Genomic DNA, 20,284 nt, shown 5'->3' with positions numbered 1-20,284 from the left:
TCATTGAAGTATTATATCTTTTAGGGCGTGCTGCCATAGTTTATACTTGATTGGTGATAACTCTTGGCCTTTAGGTACACAGGGCATTTGTTATCCCGGATGGAGTGGGCATGATCCATTTTTAGGGATTTACAGTTTGCACAGACAGGCTCCTGGTCTTTGTTCTGGCATGACTTAAAATCGTGCCCCTTTTCTGAGTAGTGACCACAGGTCGCAACAGCCTGGGAACAGGTGTGCAACGTGTGGCCAAATTTACAACACTTGTAGCACTTGGGCACAGCCACATGCTCATGGAAGCAGTGGCTGCCCCAATTCTTGTAGATCCTTGTTTGTGAACGTAATACTTGCCATGCAGTTGGCACCAACTCAATGATCCAATTTGTCCTGTTGTTTTGGACTTTGTTGAATACTTTGGGTAGATTAATTTTTGTTTGTCCTGGCCTGGGAGAGATCCTTGCAGATTACGTTATTATATTTCATCAAGTTGGTCATGGGTAGAATCCCTATCCGAATCAAATATAATTATTGAGGGTCCCTTCTTTTTGGGCTACTCGGCAGACAGGCCAAGAGTGGGGATTTTTGGATTCATCTTGATGTTGTCAGCTTCTTCCTTTGTCTTGGTTGCAATTACTACACCTACATTACGCATTTTGCGAATGGCTTTAATCCTTGTTGTTTTAAAGTCTTCTTGCAAGTTTGTCATGATTTTATTTTTTATTTCTTTGCTTGATTGTTGAGCATTTTCATTCAGCGGGCAAAGGACAACTAGGTGTGGCTGTTTGATTAATGTTTTCCTCCTAAGCTGAGCTTCTTTGCTGGTCATTGTACTCTGTTTGGTTCAGCACATCAGCATAGGAACGGGTGCACTGTGGCATTTGACTTTCCTGTTCCTCACGAATGGCTTCCAACTTTGCCATCGCTTTTTCATTATCCACATTAAGTTTTAATGAGAATGTATTCCATCTTGGTCCATATTTGCATTATTTCTCCCCGAAGGGCGGTGGTAATACTGTTACTCGATTCTGTCACCACCTGCTCCAGCTCCGACCACAGGGCCTGAACTTGTGCCATTACAGAGCTCTCAGGCAGCACCGTTTGATCCAGAATATGTACTGGTTCAGGAGGCTGTGTAGTTAGGGACATCGTTTCCTTGCTTTCGGATGTTGGATTGCTAGACTGTGGTGACACTTCATGTACATGAACTGTCATGCCATATTTATGAACATTAGGATTAATTTTCATGTTTTTGCTCCCAATTCCCTTTGAAGACAATGACAAAATGCTTACTTCAGTGTCATTTCCTGTCTCAATTTTAACTAAAGAAATTTTATTTTCCTCCGCCAAATCCACATTGCTCTGAACATTTCTCCTAACTTTACTTAATTTCTTATCCAAATCATTCTCAGGCATTTATGGTCTCCATAAATGCCTGAGACATATGGTCTCAGGCAACATATGGTCTCCAAATACCTTGATGTAATTAAAACTTGTAAACAAGATACATACTGAAAACATCCAATTTTGACAAATACCTGGACATGACTAAATCACTGAAGGGCCTTTGTGTCCAAAAAAGTGTGACAAATTCTAATTGGAAAGCATTCAAGGAATTAATCGTGGAAGCTACTAAAAGTTTCATACCTATTAGCATTAGTAGAGGCATTTGATGCAAGAAAGCAAGCTTATGCAGCATCAGCCAAAAAAAAAAAAAAAAAACCACTTCCACTTCACCCCTCTGTTCGTTCAAAATACCTGTCCAGCTGAGCCTTAAACTTATTTAGGCTATCAACTTCCACTACAAGGGATGGAAGTCTGTTCCACCAACCAACCACCCGCTGACCAAAGGCAAATTTCCGCACGTCTATCCTACATCTGTCTTTCCTCAATTTGAATTTATGCTCTCTCAGGTGATTATTCTGAACAATATTAAGAAATATTGTTCAAGGTTTAGGCCTAAATGGGTGTCAAATGAACTAATGAGACTCGTGGCAGAGAAGAAAAATGCATGGGTTGCATATAAATTATCAGGCGACACAGAAGCCTACAGCAGATATAAGCTAGTCTGTAATCATCAACCGGCGAAATACCACCACTTTGCTTATTGGAGGCTTGAAGTGGAGAAACGCATGTTTAGTCTCTAGAGCAAAGTTTCCGGCATCCCCCTCCCCCCATACTTCTCCTTCAACCCATGCACGGTACTAAGTACTATAGGTTTTGATACCTTTCGTGTTTGGGGTTTTCATAAAAAAAAAAAAAAAAAAAATCAAGTCACAAAGGAGGTTAGACAGGCGAAGTCAGATTACGAGAAATCTCTGGCAAAAGATGCTAAGAAAAACAGCAAGGATTTCTTTACTTATATAAACACTAAAAGGAAGGGGAAGAATCTGATTGGTCTGCTTGATATGCATGGTTTGCCTGTTGATGATCCTGCTCAGATAGCAAACAAACTGAATGAGTATTTTGCATCTACATTCACACATGCCCATGCCCACCAAATACGGAGGATGCGGAAAGGTCAGGGAATGATCACCGCATATCCCCGGAGCAATATGGTCTTAGCTGCTAATGCTCCTAAAAACCAAATAACAAACAAACAAACATTCACACATGAGGAGTTATTAAGGATTGAAAATGCCAGAAGGTTATCAAATCGTAGTAACGTGCTTAATGATTTTGTAATAGCCGAGAGTAAAGTGGAAGAGAAATTATTGAAGTTAAACATAAGAAAGGCACCTGGGGTGGATGGGATCTATCCAGTTATATTAAAGGAGGCAGCAAAGGAACTAAGCAAACCCTTAGCCATAATTATGAGAACATCCTTGGACTCGGGGGAGGTTCCCACGGACTGGAGATGTGCAAATGTATGCCCAACGCAAAGGGGTATCGAAGGGTGACACGAGTAATTACAGACCAGTTAGTTTAACTTCTGTTCCAGGTAAAATAATGGAGTCACTGGTTAAAGATGCATTGCAGGATCATCTAGACAAGACTGCAGCAGTAATTCAGACACAGCTTGGGTTTGTTAAGGGAAAGTCTTGTCTGACAAATTTGATTGGATATTATGATGTGGTCACAAAGGAACTGGATCCAAAAAATAATTTTGATATCATATACTTGGATTTCAGGAAAGCTTTTGACACTGTTGCGCATGGAAGACTACTGTACAAATTGGAGTAGAATAGTATTAAGGGTAAGTTGCTACATTGGATAAAAGGATGGTTAAGTGGGAGAAGACAGGGGTGGTAATCAGTTGGCGCTGCTCTTCGTGGACTCATGTTATTAGTGGAGTCCCACAGAGTTCGGTGTTGGGTCTACTGTTGTTTTGTATATTTATCAATGATATTGATGAAGGTATATCAGGCTTAGTGTCGAAGTTTGCAGATGATACAAAGGTTGGCAGGGTTGTCAATGACAAATGTGCTCCTGCAACAGGATCTAGAAAATTTGGGAGGATGGGCTGAGAAGTGGCAACTGAAGTTTAACATTAACAAATGCAAAATACTGCATATGGGTAGAAGTAACCCCAAAGGAACGTACTAACTGCGTGGTACTACACTTAAGGTGGTAGAAAATGAAAAAGACCTGGGTGTAATTGTGCAGTCAGATATGAAGTTTCTGAGCAGTGCAGACAGACTGCCAGGGCAGGTCATGGGGTTTTGTCAATGATATACAGGAATTTTGCTAGCAGGGAAAAGGAGGTGATTGTCCCTCTGTATAAGGTAATGGTCAGGCCACGCCTTGAGTACTGCATACAGGTCTGGAGGCCTCATTTTAGGAAGGATGTAGATTTGCTTGAGCATGTACAGAGAAGGGCAACAAGATTGTGAGGGGAATGAAGGGGGAGATCCTCTTACCAAGAGAGGCTTAAGTTCTGCAAATTGCAGTGGCTGGAGCCTAGGCACCTGCGAGGTGATCTGATTGAGCTGTATAAGGCCTTGAATGGGTTAAGCATGCTGAATTCTGATGGAATTCTTCCACTTGTTCAGATTACAAACCTAAGGCGACATAAATTCAAATTGAGGAAAGACAGATGTAGAATAGATGTGCGGTAATTTGCCTCTAGCCAGTGGATGGTTAATTGCTGGAACAAACTTCCATCTGTCGTTGTGGAAGTTGATGGGTTAAATAAATTTAAGGAGGAGCTGGACAAATGTTTAGAGGGAAGGTTGTGTAAAAAGAATTTTTTTTCTTTTTTTTTGGCTGATGCTGCATAAGTTCATATGCTTGCTTTCTTGCATCACATGCCATCATGATACTACATAATACTAATAATGAAATAACTGGACATGACTGACTAAACCATTGATGTGACTTGTTCTGTCAACTGTGACCTTCACTGCAACTTCCACATCTTCAAATGAAACAGTTACTTGGGCATGACTAAACCACAGATAAGAACCTTGCTGCTCAACCATGACAAATACCTGGATATGACTAAATCACAGAAACTTGGTCTTTCAACCATGTCCTGTGCATCTTCAATTGAAACAGTTAATTGGACTTTACTAAACCACAGGAAAGGACCTTTCCTCTGGACCATCACAAACACCTAGAAATGACTAAGCCACTAAGCGGACTTGGTTTCCCAATTTTGACCTGCACATCTTCAATTGTGACAGTTACTTGGACATGACTAAACCACAGAAAAGGACCTTGCCTCTTGGCCATGATTTGTGTACCAAGTGGCAATCAATCCCAGACTCTTGTCTGGTATCTTTTGACTCCCATTCCCTTCCCCCACTCGCCTAGTGGAGTTTACTCCACTGAATAATTTTGAGGATGCCTTCATCTATGCCTCAATATTTCTTACTATTTCCCTCCCACTTGATTTTCGTATTCCCCACTCTTTGTGTGTGTGTTTTTTTTTATCCTGTCACTGAATGCTCAGGCAATTAGGTGGCAGTACCTGCCAGAGAATAATGGGCAGCCTGGCTTACCTCCTAGCGGTGTGTTCGTGCAACGTGGGGTCCCATTAGGGGTCCTTCAGCCAAAAGCCAGACCACAGCAGCAGAACCCAACATAATACTTCTCATATACAACACAATACTTTTGTCTGCCTTTTACAGAGTAATGTATACTTCACAAGCGTACTTATGGCACAGTTGTGGGAAACCACCGGTGGTGCCCTCTCCCCAAACACTATGTACTATGCATTGGGAAGGATTGTCAAACTCTGGCAGATCTGAAGGACAGCATTAGATGTCATGTGCTGGCTATTCCAGTTGACATGGTACGTTCTGCTGGAGAAAATGCTGTTCTTCGAATAGAAACTGTTGACCAAAATGGAGGACACATTGAACAATTGTACCACTGTTCAAGTGATTTGTATTGCCACAGTGCCATATAGTGACAAATTTTGTAACTAATTTTTTTTTCTCCAATAAATGGTGAGCGCATTCCAAATTTCTCTTCAGTATGAGCCTTAGAACTCGCTCCAGAGCCTCTACATTGGGATACTTTAATTTTAACAACCTTGTATATTACATATATATTATATCATTTAAATTGTTTTTAAAATACGAACATTGTATTCTCTCACTCAAAGATTGTGGCGGTGATTCAATGTATTTTGGGGTCCGTGGGTCTCGATTCCAGCATTGGATTGCTGATCTTTTCTATGAGGGAGCGGGATGCATGTAATCTATTTGTATAATTATTCAACTACAGCACTGAAGTATTACAGAAGATATCATAGAGCTAAATTCTAAACTAATATACTTATAACATAGAACTTATTGAGCCATTGCTGCTCTGTTAACTATTAATTACAATTATTAATGGAACATAATACATAAATCCAGCATCTGTGGTTCTTTTAAGTCTGGCCAATCTGTTTTACCTCTGCCCTCATGTGGCTGACCACCCTTGCAGAAAGGTAGATACTTCAGCCAGATTGGCACAATCCCAGAAACAGTCATACCTGCTAGTCCCCAGTACAAACCACAGGCAGTTAATACATAATAATATTAAGGCAAGGACAATGATGACAAAGAGCCGCAAACACCACCCAAAGTCAGCCATGGAGAGACTGACAATTGCTCGGAAAGGAGGAAGGGGCCTGTAGAATTCATCGAGTAAACAGAAATCAGCCATTGCTAACCTGAAGGATTACTTCCAGAAACACACAGCAACACTCCACCAGGCCATAAGGAAGATAGACAACCAGTATACCCCCACTCAACCTAAGCGAGGAGTCCCCCTCCCAACCAGGAGGCATAAACAAAGCTAGAAAGATGGGCAAAGAAGACACTCCATGGCAGACACTACAGTGATCTCTGTCAAGATCACACAGGTAAAATTGCTTCCAATGCATGGCTCATGAGTGGGATGCTCTTCCCTGAGACTGAAGGATTCGTGCTTGCCATCCAAGACCACGTAATAAGTGCCACAATCTATAGAAAATACGATGCCACCTGGACTCAGAAATGATCCAACACATCGCCGTGGGTGCAAGGTGATTACCCAGACTGAGTACACTCATAGACATGACCAGGTAACCAGGATAATACATCAGAAGCTAGCAAGGAAATTCCAGTTGATCAAAGAAAGTGTACTATTCTACAAGTACGAACCCCAGGAAGTACTAAAGACCCCAACCCACAAACTGTACTAGAACCGTGCCATAATAACTGATAAGACAATTGCACACAACAGACCGGATATAACCCTTATGGACAAGAAGGAAAAGGCTGCCTATCTGATTGACATAGCAGTACCCAACACTGGCAACCTGCAAAAAACTCATGGGGAAAAAATCAGGATGTACACAAATCTAAGACAGGAGATCAAAGAGATGTGACATATGCAACAAGTAACAACCATCCCAATCATTGTGCCAACCATCGATATGGTGCCAAAGACCCTACATAACAGCCTAGCAGCAATAGGTCTCCCTACAAGGAACTCCAGAAAGTCGCAATCCTGACACGTGTAGGATAGTCAGAGTTCCTCGACCAACAGTAACACCAGACATAACAACCCACCCTGTGTAGCAATACCCGTCATGAGGTGGAACCCCCAATCAGGGAGAAATATAAGAGCAATAATAATAATAACAGGTGCTATCCTGCTGGCAACATTCATGGTGTGAATGGGTCACAAACAAGTTATATCAGATTAAGCCTATAATCAAACTCGTGGCAGTCTAGTCTGCACACATTTTTCTTCTGGTAGACTAGACTGCCAGAAGAAAATTGTTCTTTGCATAGGATATAGTCATCTTATGTATTCCTGAGGGCTGATGACCCCCTTCTGCATGAGAATCGTGGCACCATTTTAAGTATCTGCTATGTTTTATCCAAGTGCCCACATTTAGAAATGAATGTTTGTATACCTTTTACTGCTTTTAGCATCTGACTGAGCCTCATACGCTCATTCATATGTTGTCTGACAATGACCATGTGTCAACCCAGCTGCTTTTATTTTCTTAAAATTGATAGACTTTGACTTGTTTAGATTCATTTAATACCTCTACTTATATTTAAATACCTTTTAACTCATTTGACAGATTTTTACCATTATAAAATCCTTGTTTATATCTCATGACATAGTGACCAATTTCTGTAGGTCACTAAAATTTTTGTCCTCTTTTTATCTATTATTGTTTTTATGATGGTTTTTACTCTTTTACTGTTTTTATCATTTTGGCAAATTAGGAGCCACTGTTGCTGATGCACCAATAAAATACAAATAACATCCTCAAACCCTCAGAGAAATATTAAAGAACTGCCAGATATTTGAATGCTGGTTTTATGGGGATTTTATTTTAATTCTAAGATGTATATACTGATTATGAAATATGAAATTGATGCTAATAATGAAATACCAAAGTGATGCTATAAAATAGAACTAATGCCACTGTATTGCAGTTGTTCATTACCCACTCACGTATGATATGTATGTTTAGTTTCATTATTGGTAGCCTAAGTACTTTAACATATCATTAAGCTGTCAGAGTGCTATAATAATAAAATTTAAGCCAGTGTTTGTGCAATAATGATAATTGGTCAGTGGCCACATTAGATGCTTTACATGGCATATGAATATACAAATGAATTTTCAAATAAAATTTTAAGAGGTTTATTCATTTTACAGAAACATTCTTTCATTATCCTTCTCCAGCTTTGAGTGGATTAAATTATTTATTCAGGTTTAATATCTTATGAATATACCTTTCTTTTAACCTTATATAGGTTTCCTAAATTATTATTTAATACATATTAACTTAAGTAAATTTTAAGTTGTAGAATATGTATGCATAATAATGCCAAACAGCCAAATTATTTTTCCCTTTTAAAATATGTCTACAATAAACTGGGGTAAGCTTATTGTAAACAAAACCCTACATATATATAATCTTTAAAACTAAATTAAAATTAACTCTTTGAATTCACCAAACTAGCAGTCAATATTGCCATCCTCTAATGAGTGATTCAAAGAGTTAACAAATTATACAAATTTAAATTAATTTGAATTTTTTTACCAATAAAAATAATAAACCAACCAAATTTAATTGAAGTGAAAAGTTCAAATAAACATGCTGTTATGTCAAAACTAATTAAAAAAAATTCATAAAACAATATCTAGATAAGAGAAACCAATAAATGTGAAATTAATAAAATGTTATTATCCAAGCAAGACTGGTATAACCTTCTACAGCAGTGATGCCCAACCTTTTCCCATTCAGGGACCATATTCAGAGTTAGATTTGTTTTGGGGGCTGCAATGAGTGATTCAAGAAAAATTAGTGTTATATTTTCCATATCTTGTTACATGTAAAAGGAAGTTTCTATTTTCATGTTGCCATTTTTTATTTTCAGGCTATATATAGGAAACTTTGTTCCCAACAATTTTATGTGCAACAAATTTATGTCAGTGATTTATTTTTTAGATTTTATTAATATTATAAAAATATGATTTACTTTTGTGTTTTAAAAAAATACTTTACTTTTATTTTTAAATGGTCACTTTAGAAAATTTACAACTTGAAAAAGTCACTGCTTTTCAATATTAAGGTGAAAAAATAAATATAATGATACACCTAAAATTTAAAATATTCGAAAATTTTATTTGGTACAATACACAATAACATTTACTGAACAAAACTTAACATTTAACGAAATGATTGAGGCTGGATATTTTTAGATAATTGTTCGAAAGTTGATTGAAAATTTGTGACACCAATTCTCAATACAGAATGAAGATACTCATCTGTTATTCTGATTTTTTTAAAATATTTATTTGATTTCATGTGTGATAAAATTTGCTTGCAAATATACGCTGATCCGAAGAAAAGCCATTTTCATGGCCTTGCAGGCCATATAAAAATCAGTCACAGGCGGTATCTGGCCCGCAAGCAGCAGGTTGGACACCGCTGTTCTACCGCATAACAGCCCAGAATGCCTGGAATAATAACCTATATACATATTTACAACTTTCATCAACCAGTATTGTCTTGGACAGTAATCTATGTGCTTCACGTAGTGCTTTTATAGGAAACGTTGGTAGCAATAGTGACAAAACCAGGTGGGTTTTATTAGCAAAAAATAAATAAGAACTTTATAGTTCTTAAATAAATAAGAATTTTATTTATGCTGCCATCATAGTTTTTGTGCAGTTTAGACAAATTTAAAACGTATTTTGTCTAAGTTTGAATAATTTTGAAGAAGGTTGGTTATTATTTCAATCCAAAATGATTCCATAATTTTATGTTGAAATTATTGTGCAAAATACAAGAAGCAGTCTTAATGGCTCTGTTCATATGGTACGTTATTAAACCCCTGTAGGTATGTTATTATTGACTAATTTACTCTTTAGGCATGTTTTTCTGCTGCTAATGCATATTCTCATTTAACTTTGTGTTCATGTAATATTAGCATGCTCCTTATTTAATATATTAGAGTTTGAGCTTGGAAGGCTGGATTGCTTTGAAAGAAACCTAGAGAACAGCATAGAAATTTGCCCATTCATAGACATTAGATTGAAATTTTTATTAGATTGAAATAATTAATTAGAAATTACTTAGTAGAAATTACAAATTCTATCTGCACTTCGTAATCAAATATACCAACAATAATAGCCATTTGCAAGCCCTCATTCATATCACCTCACAGGTGCCCAGTCTCCAGCCACTGTAATTTCCAGAACTGCAGACTTTTGAGGTAAGAGCACCCCTTTGTTCCCCTCATCAATCTCGATGTCCTTCCTGCACCCATCCAACAGCTCTATATCTCTCCTAAAATGTGGCCTATCTGACCTGTATGCAGTATTCAAGTTGTAGCTTGACTACCTTATACAGTGGGATAATCATCTACTTATCTCAACTAGTTTTACCAATCAGTATATCTCATATATCCTAGATAACGACTAACTTTTATGTGATCTAAAGCAATCTAAATTGCATGCAACTCTGCTCTATACAGGGTGTCTCAAAAATATTGGTACAAACGTTTAGGGGAGGTAGGTAACATCTAAAAGAATGTGAATTGCATAGGAACCCATAACCGGAAACGTCACTGTAAGTCGGTACACGGTACTGTTCATCAGTTTGTGAGAGGGAAAATTTCTAGTTTACTCATTCAAGTAATAGTCGCCGCACGAAGAGCATGCATCGATATACGAACTGTGAGCTGGCAGACATGCACCTAGTGTATGGATTAGCAGAGGGAAATGGACGAGCTGCTCAACGAATTTATGAAGAACGCTTCCCAGACAGACATGTATAGGACCACCATTTGTTTGTACATGTGCATCAAAATTTGTGTGATTATGGGTCATTTAGAGGTAACAGGAGTAGTGCGGGCAGACCATTTTCGACGTGAACTCCCGCCATGGAAGAAAGTGTGTTGAATGCCGTCCAGAATAATCCTACTACCAGCACACGTGCCATTGCCTCTGCCTTAGGAGTGTCTCATTGCAGTGTACAGCATGTCTGGCACGACGATCGGTTACTGCTCCCCCAAGATCATCCTGCAAGTGTGGCTTTTGTGCAGTGGTTTCTCCAAGAAAGTGTTCGAGGCTTGAATTTTCCAGCCTATGTTTTGGTCACGGATGAGGCTTATTTCACTCGGGAAGACTTATTCAATCGGCACAATGCTCATGTGTGGGCTCACGACAACCCACACGGTGTGCGCCCCCATGTGGCACAATATCGCTTTGCAATAAATGTGTGGATAGGTATGGTCGGTGACTGCTTAGTCGGCCCATACCTGTTACCATCCCGCACGAACTCCGCTAAATATCGGATTTTTCTTGAACAAGTTCTACCAGGGTTACTTGACGATGTTCCAGCAAATGTGAGATGCAACATTTGGTTTCAACATGACAGGGCGCCTGCCCATTATGGAAGGTGTGTTCGTGACCATTTGAACAAGCATTTTGGGCGTCAATGGATTGCCCGTGGTGGACCCGTTGCCTGGCCTGATTTATTGACCCTTGATTTCTTTCTGTGGGGGGCCCTCAAATCTATCGTGTATGAATCGCCTGTGGAGACGGAAATGGATCTCGTGGCAAGACTCATCTGCGCTGCTGCTACTGTCAAAGAAATTCCAGGTGTGTTCGACTGTGTCCACCAATCCATGCTGCGTCGGTGTCATGCATGCATCGCGTCTCGTGGTGGAACCTTCGAGCATCTGTTGTAACATCATGAAATGCATCCATCTCGTACTCCATTGTTAATATTATGTCAAATAAATGTTTGCCATTAATTACTGTCTTGCTTCATTTCTGCTTCTTGTGCCTCTGCTACTACTTTCCCTTGACGTTTCCAGTTATGAGTTCCTATGCAATTCACATTCCTTTAGATGTTACCTACCTCCCCTAAACGTTTGTACCAATATTTTTGAGACACCCTGTATGTGTTGATTCAGCCAAGATCACCCCTTGAGAAATTCATGCTCTGACTGCAGTATAATTGCATTCCTGAGCTGGTTCTACATTACTTCTTTAACCAGTGACTCCATTATTTCCCCCGGAACAGAAGTTAAGCTAACAGGTCTGTAATTACTCATGTCACCCTTTGACCCCCCCCCCTTCTCCGCTTTGTGAATTGGGGATACGTCCACTCATATCCAGTCCATAGGGAATCCAAAGATGCTCACATAATTATGGCTAAGAGTTTGCTTACCTCCTTTGCTGTTTCCTGTAATGTAATTGAAGTGATTCCATCCATTCCAAATGCTTTTTTATGTTTAGCTTAAACAATTTCTCTTCCACTTCTCATTTATCACAAATCATTCAGCTCCCTGTTGGAGTTGGATAAACTTCTGGCATACCTGTCCCTAAAGAATTCCTCATGCATGAATATAAATGCACAATACCTATTCAGTTTGTGTGCAGTACCTATTCTGAACAAGATTATCAACTGTTAAACCATTAATATTAAGTGGACCAATATGATTTATCACCTTCCTTTTGGTGTTTACATAATTAAAAAAGACTTTGCTGTTTTATGAGAAATCTTTGGCATCCTTTGCCAAAGACTTTGCATAATCTTTGTTAGCTTGCATATTGATGTAGGTAAAAGTAAAAGCTTCAAAAAAATATGGAGTTTAAAATTTACTCATCATTGGTGATGTGAAACTATATTATATGATAGTCCAATGGCTGTATGTACCTATTCATTGCCAATTTTTTCCTATAAAATAATAATTAATTTTGTTAACAGTCTTAACTATTGTTTTGAACAGGCATTTGTATATTATTCTGTATATTTGCATTTTACAGTTAGTACTTTTTATTTGAGTGAATTTATTTTGTATAGGAATGGAAAATTCATTTTGTGTATGGTCAGATTAAACAGAAAAATGTCTCTAATATTATGGATAAATGGATCCTGTCGTTTACAGAAAGCTTAGTACTATTCATAAAACAGGAAATGGCAGGTAAGCTCTCTTTATATAGATTTATACAAAAGAAAAAATAAACATTTACTTCCCACATTCTTAAATATTAAATTATATCTGCATTGATTGATTAAGAAATAAGCTGTTAATCAATCAGTATACAAACTTGTAATGTTTTTATTATTATTATTATTGTCATCTGAAACATTGTTTTGTATTGTTTTAGTAAATAATAAAAAATTGCAAAAAGTTGGCTCAGTAAGTGATGGATCATTCATCCTCTTGAGCTGCAGACTTGGGTTGCTTGAAATACTTATAGTATCAATAACAGGAAACATATGATACTATGATAAAAGAACTTCACACAATTTTCCTTTAATTAGCATTATCTCTACATTATATCCTTTATGGACTGGATCCAAAAAGTCTCCACTTGTTCTCCAATTCATACAGCAGTTTTTAGCGTGGAGCAGTGGCAAAAGCTGTACAGAAATCTAAATATATGATTTCAAAACTATTATTTACATCCCTTCTTTGTTACTTTGCCGTAATAGCTAATCAGATTGGTCAGATAGGATACCCCCTCAACAAACCTCTGCTGTGGTTTCCATATAATTCCATTTCTCTTAAGATGATTCTGCAATACTTCTTCAACCACTTCTACATTATTTTCTCTGGAACAGAAGTCAAACTTACAGGTCTATAATTGCTCTTTGATCTGTAGGATGCTCTCATAATTGCAGCCAAGGGTTTGCTTACCTCTTTTGCTGCTGCTTTTAATATAATTGGATAGATCTCATCAGCTCCATGTGCTTTATTTAAATTTAGCTTCAGCAGTTTCTCTTCCAGTTTCTTCTCAGTTGCAACAAAATTATTTATCTCCTAGTTAAAACTTGGTGTACTTCTGATGCTCCCATCCTTAAAAATTCTAATGCTTGTATGTGTATGCAAAATATTAATTTACTTTGTCAGCAACCTGAACTGGATCATCACTAGTTAAATCATTCATATCTACTGGACCAATGCTGTTCCCTTTCCTTGTTAACATAAGCAATGAATTTTTTTTGCATTCTTAGCCAAGGACTTCTTATAGTGTGCCTTTGCTTATCTAACCCAGTTAGTGACTTGATTATAATCATCCCATGCATTTTTCTTCCCTGCTACTGGTCTCATCAGTTCATCTGACATCCCTTTAGGTCTAAACCTTGAACTGTGTCCCTTAGTTGGTATATAAAAGCTTAGTAACTTCTATGATTACTTCCTCAATGCCTCCTTTACAATTTGTAGTTGGTAATATCACTACTGAAAGGAATTTAAAAACTGTGTAAGACCATTTTAGTTACCTTTATGAAAACAAAATGCCTTCCCTTTACCCTTGACAGTAGTTATATCTTTAAGTAGCTCCCACATCAATATATAATGATTACTGACACCTAATGGTTTCTTCATTTGGGTATTCTCTGTGCGTGATGAGCTGCATATTGATAATCAGATCAATAGTATTGTTTTCTCTTCTTACCTCTCTAACATGCCACTATAGAAAACAGTCATCGAATAAATCCAGAAAATGTTTGCTACTGTGTAAGACCAACCCACAAATTCCAGTCATTATCTGGAAAGTTAAAATCTCCCATTATAAGACATTCTGATCTACTGTCTCGCTCTATTCGCTATACAGTTGTTCATTATACTCATCACAGTTGTTAGATCTATAATGTACTCCTATTCTCATTTTAATTTTTGTCGCATTGCACTGGCCACCCACATCATCCAGGGTACTTAGATTCCTTGAGCTTCTTAACCAAGAAAATTACTCCCCTACCTTCTCTCCTGCCTATCCCTTCTATGCCCATGTATTCAACATATACAAATTCTGCATCACATATGTCTGAGTGGCAGTCGCATCACCAATGATTGGCACCATGCTTCCAATATCCCTCCTATGTTTGCGTTTGTTGACTTAATCAGTACTTCAAATTTATCACATTTGTTTACTATATTTCTAACACTAGAAGTATAGTAAATTTATTTATTTGCATGTCATGGTGACCCCCAGCAAGCCTTGTAATATCTGACACCTCGCTTTTCAGGCTGCCCTATGTCCCAGTAGAAGCAGTGCAAGAATCATTTTCATCTCTGCCTGCAGCTACTCCAGTGGTTTTCAACCGGGGTGCCGCAACAACATGTAATTTGAGTTTAAGTTACTTAAACTTATTATTATTTTTTAATTTATGTTTATTTCATTATAAAACGGTGTACAGTATCTTTTTAATTTTGTGGTGATCTATAATTACTGTTTACTTAGTACCTCTATATAAAGAATAAAATTATATACTGTATATATATAATTTGTATTATGAAATGTAATTTTTATAATTTGTATTATAAAATGTAATTTTTATAATTATATTATTGTAATAAATATCTTATAACATATATATTTTTTAATATTATAGATACAGTAAACCCCTGCTATTCACGGGGGTTACGTTCCTGAGAAATGCCACGAATACTGAAAACGCAAATACTGAGTTATGGCTCCCATAGTAATAAAGGGGTTCCGTTCCAAAGTATGAAATATATATAAGAAAAACTAATCTAAAATTTTGTCTATGTATGTATTATATGTATCTTCATAATATGACTATGTACATAGACAGTACATAGTGAAATGCAAGCATATGGCATCGAAATGAAAATAAGAAACAATTTAATATTAAATGTAATATTTATTAGAAATTTCAAACAAATCTTTCAAACTAGTGCCTTTGCTAGCTAAAAAATTTATCCCGCCAGTGCTATCATCAGTTTCGCTAAAGTGTTGATAAAGGAGTTTTGCCTTTTCACGAATGATGAGTGAACTTAACGGAATTTTATTTTGAGTTCGGTCTTCTATCCACAGATTTAAAGCCTTTCCATTTTTTCTAATTTAACATCATGAGTTACAGAGCAAATTTTTGAAACAATTAGCGCGTTTTCACGGACACTACGGCGGATTTTTTCTTCCGGTTTCTTGATTGATTGTACCGTTGACTCATTGATTTTATAATGTTTTGTCACTGAGGCGACACTTTCACCATTAGAAATTTTATCCAGTAACTAAATTTTATTTGCTAATGTCATCACCTTCTTTGATCTTTTCACATTTCCCTTGTTATTCTTAGCCATATTTTTGTACAGGTTAGAAAGAACTTGTCCACAATAAAGTCACTTTCTTCCATTAGCACACTCGAAAAAGTCTGTTTTACACTGCAAAACGGTAGATTTATCACTCTTGTAAGCATATCAATTTATAAATTGATAAATGTATTCAGTTTATAAGCATATAAATTAAAAGCAAACGATGAAACCTTCCATGAGAAGCACATAACACATACTGAACAAGGATTAGCGAGAATCCACGCTCGTGATTTTGTCACCCCTCAACCACTGAGCGCTGTTTTGACCGGGAAAGATAATTTTAGACACGCCCATGTATTTTTATGGCAGAAAATGTTCACGGCGCTTTAAAATTCACATTTTTTTTTTTTGGTTTCATTTTATATTAAATCAGCAACCACGAATACCCAAAACCACGAATACAGATACCACGAATAGCGGGGGTTTACTGTGTATGTATATATATTGAGAAAATTGAGTAGGGGTGCCACAAAATAAAATAAATTACTTAGGGGTGCCGTTATTAAAAAAAGGTTGAAAACCACCGAGCTACTCTATTAATACGTGTGTCCTCCCAAGCAGTTTTCAAACCCACCCAAAGCTACCTCGATAGCCTGAGCAAATATTATTGCACACCCTTCTATTTAAATGTTTCCCATCTCTGTTTTTTGCAGGGATGGGATACACTTAAATAGAAAGATTCTAGTTCCTGAGCCTTAAATGGAAGGAATTCTACCCCATGAGCCTTGTACAGTCTCTTCAGAGCCAAATTGATTAATAGGGCTCATAGGAAATATCATGTATTTCCTATTGTGTGTGGGCAGAATTGAAGACATTTTCAAATTTAATTTTAACTCTTGACTTTTGTCTTAGCATTTCACTGTTCTTGTTAACACGTTTGCTGCCGGTCATGAGTCAGCATGCTATTGTCAATAGCGCGGCATAGAAGGAGGAGACTGTCGCTAGAAGCCGACTGTGTTTCCATAACGAAAAAGCTTGAAAATTGGTAATAAGGGATTGTTAGGTATATCATATCAATATTCACGGGTCGTATAAGCAGTTTCCAAAAGATTTTGAGATTCACGCGCCAGCGCGTGATAGGAACTGGAGGTCAAATTTGGCTGTAAATGTCGCATTATGCGCTGGTGCGTGACACAAAATCATAATAATATAGTATGTAAATAATAAAACAAAAAAAAATTGGTAACGTTAAGAAATACGTGTTATTTCGTACCAAACCAATACAGATTACAAATACTATGCGTAAGAATGTTACTTATGTATAATGTTCACACAGTCTAAGCAATAGCCGGGTGATCCTTCACAAACACTGCAGATATAGATTGTATCCTTATGTTTCCCTTCAGAATAGCAATGTTTGCATTGCTTCCTCAATATCTTTCCACCTTTTCTTTCTTCCCGCGGTTTGAGCACATGTTCCAGTTCAGGTACATCATGCACAGTATGAGGGAGATCAGATGGCTGTTTCAATAAAGATCTGATCACTGATAAACGGAAGTCATAAAGTTGCATCTTGTTATGTGAATATTTAGTATAGATATGGTGTGCATTCATCATTATTAGTTGCAAAATATGCATACATATTTGTGTAGGCCACCTGATGGTTTTCCTTTCGCAAGGATAATAGGCAAGCATTTGATCTTGCTTGTAAATGCCTGACACAAACCTATTATATTCAATTATAGGCAATGGTTTTGATTTCAGTTCACCTCGTTTGTTCTGCATTTCCATCATATCATTTTGGTATTCTGTAGATATGTAACTGACATCTCTTCTGTCCTTCCACTTAGTGCTCATTACACCATGGGCACACCTTGATAAAGTTTCCCCTTTCTTCAGCTTTTTTTCTCGAACCTCTTTCGAAAATGTTTTCCTATTACTTCTGATTGTCCCAGTACAATGGGTTTGTCTGTCAGCGAGTTCATAGCTATTGTAATAATTGTCCATAAATATGCTATGCCTGACATCTAACATTCCATCAAACATTCCTGACATCTAACATTCCACCTTTTCCACCAGAATCATCCAACATACCGGTATATACTTGAAATTTGATAACCATGCCAGTAGGCATTGTGATGATATATAACTTGATGCCATACTTATGGCATTTGTTTTTGAATGTACTGTCGAAAAACAAGCCTTCCATGCCACAATATCATAGACTCATCTAAGCTAATCTCACGTCCTAGATAATATATTTCTGACATTCGTACATTGAACAGATTCACCATTTTTCGAATTTTATATAGGCGATCCTGTGGACATACCTCTTTCTTTTCTGGATTTTTTGCAAAATGCAAGGCCCGCAGTAATAATAAGAAACGATTCCTGCTCATGTTATCTGCGAACACATGTAATCCGAACAGTTTATCTGTTTTCCATTAATCTTGTATGCAGTTCAGTCGAATGGTTCCCATATGTAAAATCAATCCAAAAAATACCAGCATTTCATCTCTAGTGGTGTCCTTCCATGCATTTATTCGAGAATGTTCTTTATTTTCTCGGGGAAGAAGTATTTCACGAGCATAAACATTTGTTTGTGTAATTATTTCATCCAAGATATTGTCGATCAATAAATGACGAAAGTAATCTATAGGATTATCACCTGACACGGGTTGCAGCAAAGACTCGGATTTTGTAAAATGAAACTTTTTCATCAATGTTATGTCATTTTCCCACATGACATTTTCCAACTCACCGGAATCCTGCTGTGGAAGTGTAGCCTCTTCCACAATATCTTCTTCATCTACACTTTCCGAATCCGAAGCGTCCTTTGGAGGGATAAAATCTTCGCCATCGTCATAACTGACATCACTGGGATATACATCAGATAACTCTTCCAACATTTTTGCAATTTCTTCATCTGTAAGGGATTTTTTTATATTGCACTTTTCTTCTTTTTGGGCGCGAAGGGCCTGCTGAACTGTCATCTGCACAACTCATATTACAAGGCTTTTCCGCACGTCACGTAACAAAATGTTCAACACCGCATACAACTACATATAGTTTACACCCTTTACTTGATGCCGAAACAACTATACACAGCAAAAACACAATGCCAACTGAAGTTGAGAACTTCATTCTAACATCTAACGAATCTCGCACCTGCACGTGATTGGCTACTGGGTAATGATGCCACATCCCGCACCTGCACGTGATTGGATCTTCAATACTGCTGCAACATCACACGTTGGCGCGTGATCGGCAGCAAACATGTTAAGCAATTCCTCAGATGTCTTCTCAGTACCATTAGTGCCAATGTGTACAACATGTATCGCCTCTTGTGCCCTTAAAAGATGATAGCTGATCCTATTCCACCTATACTCTACACACAATATATTTTCTGTTTCCCTGCCAGTAGCATCACCAATGTCTGCTACCTTCTGAATGAGAGATCTCTGCCTTTGAGGATGTTATGTTCTCTGTTGTTCATGTATGAGCTCTAGCATTGAGCTGAGCAGCTGAATGCTTGATGGGTTCTTTGAGAGCACCAACCCTGTTTTCCAAGCTTTCATACAAATCCATTAGAATGCTAAATTTGTTCTTAGCCCACTCATGCTCTTTGCAGTGAACACACACACACACACACACACACACACACACACACACACACACACACACACACACACACACACACACACACACACACACACACACAAGGCATCCCCTTTGGCTGCATCATGTCTGGCTAAAGGTAGTCTTGCAAACAGACAACAAGCAGAACATATTACAAATTCCTAAGATAACTACCAACACCAGTTCTCCCATGAGCCAAAGCATTCCTGCTGCTTATTGCCTTTTGCTCACATGATTCTAATATAACTGTATGAATACTGCACAAAACTAAGAGACAAATATAATATAATGTAGTATAGCACAAGTATAGTATGAACTATATTCATTCAGCAGCAATACTTACTACGCTATTTTAAGTTGCACTTTGAGATAAATTTTGTATTAACTTATTTATAATTTATGGACTTTTAATATAACTATATTACAAACCCTCCTGTGGGATTATATAGAAGACTACTGCTACTACTAAATGGCATTTATATATTTCTATAACAATACAACAACAACAATGGTAGCAGACTAGCTATTTAGGTTTAGTTTACAAAGTTATCTGGAGTCTCTGCTTAGGTATATTAAATCAGTTCCATTAGGATATAAATTAAGTCTATGCTTTCCTTGTATATTCTTATTCTTGGCTCATATTAAATCTGGTTAATTACGTTATGCTATGACAATGAGTTAAT

At 37.4% G+C, this 20,284-nt stretch overlaps 1 protein-coding gene across 2 annotated transcripts in view; it reads left to right on the top strand.

Annotated features, from left to right (window-relative positions):
• IleRS (Isoleucyl-tRNA synthetase) overlaps positions 1–20,284 on the top strand; it is a 430,056-nt gene that overhangs the window by 254,354 nt on the left and 155,418 nt on the right. For both annotated transcript variants that reach the window (XM_090381523.1, XM_090381522.1), the window contains exon 19: positions 12,761–12,881. In XM_090381523.1, the coding sequence (XP_090237649.1) occupies positions 12,761–12,881 (121 nt within the window). The remainder of the gene's footprint in view (positions 1–12,760; positions 12,882–20,284) is intronic.

Source organism: Mastigoproctus giganteus, chromosome 9 (assembly GCF_048544385.1).
Source record: "Mastigoproctus giganteus isolate SK-2022 chromosome 9, ASM4854438v1, whole genome shotgun sequence".
NCBI lineage: Eukaryota > Metazoa > Arthropoda > Arachnida > Uropygi > Thelyphonidae > Mastigoproctus > Mastigoproctus giganteus.
This window is presented reverse-complemented; position numbering and strand designations above follow the sequence as displayed.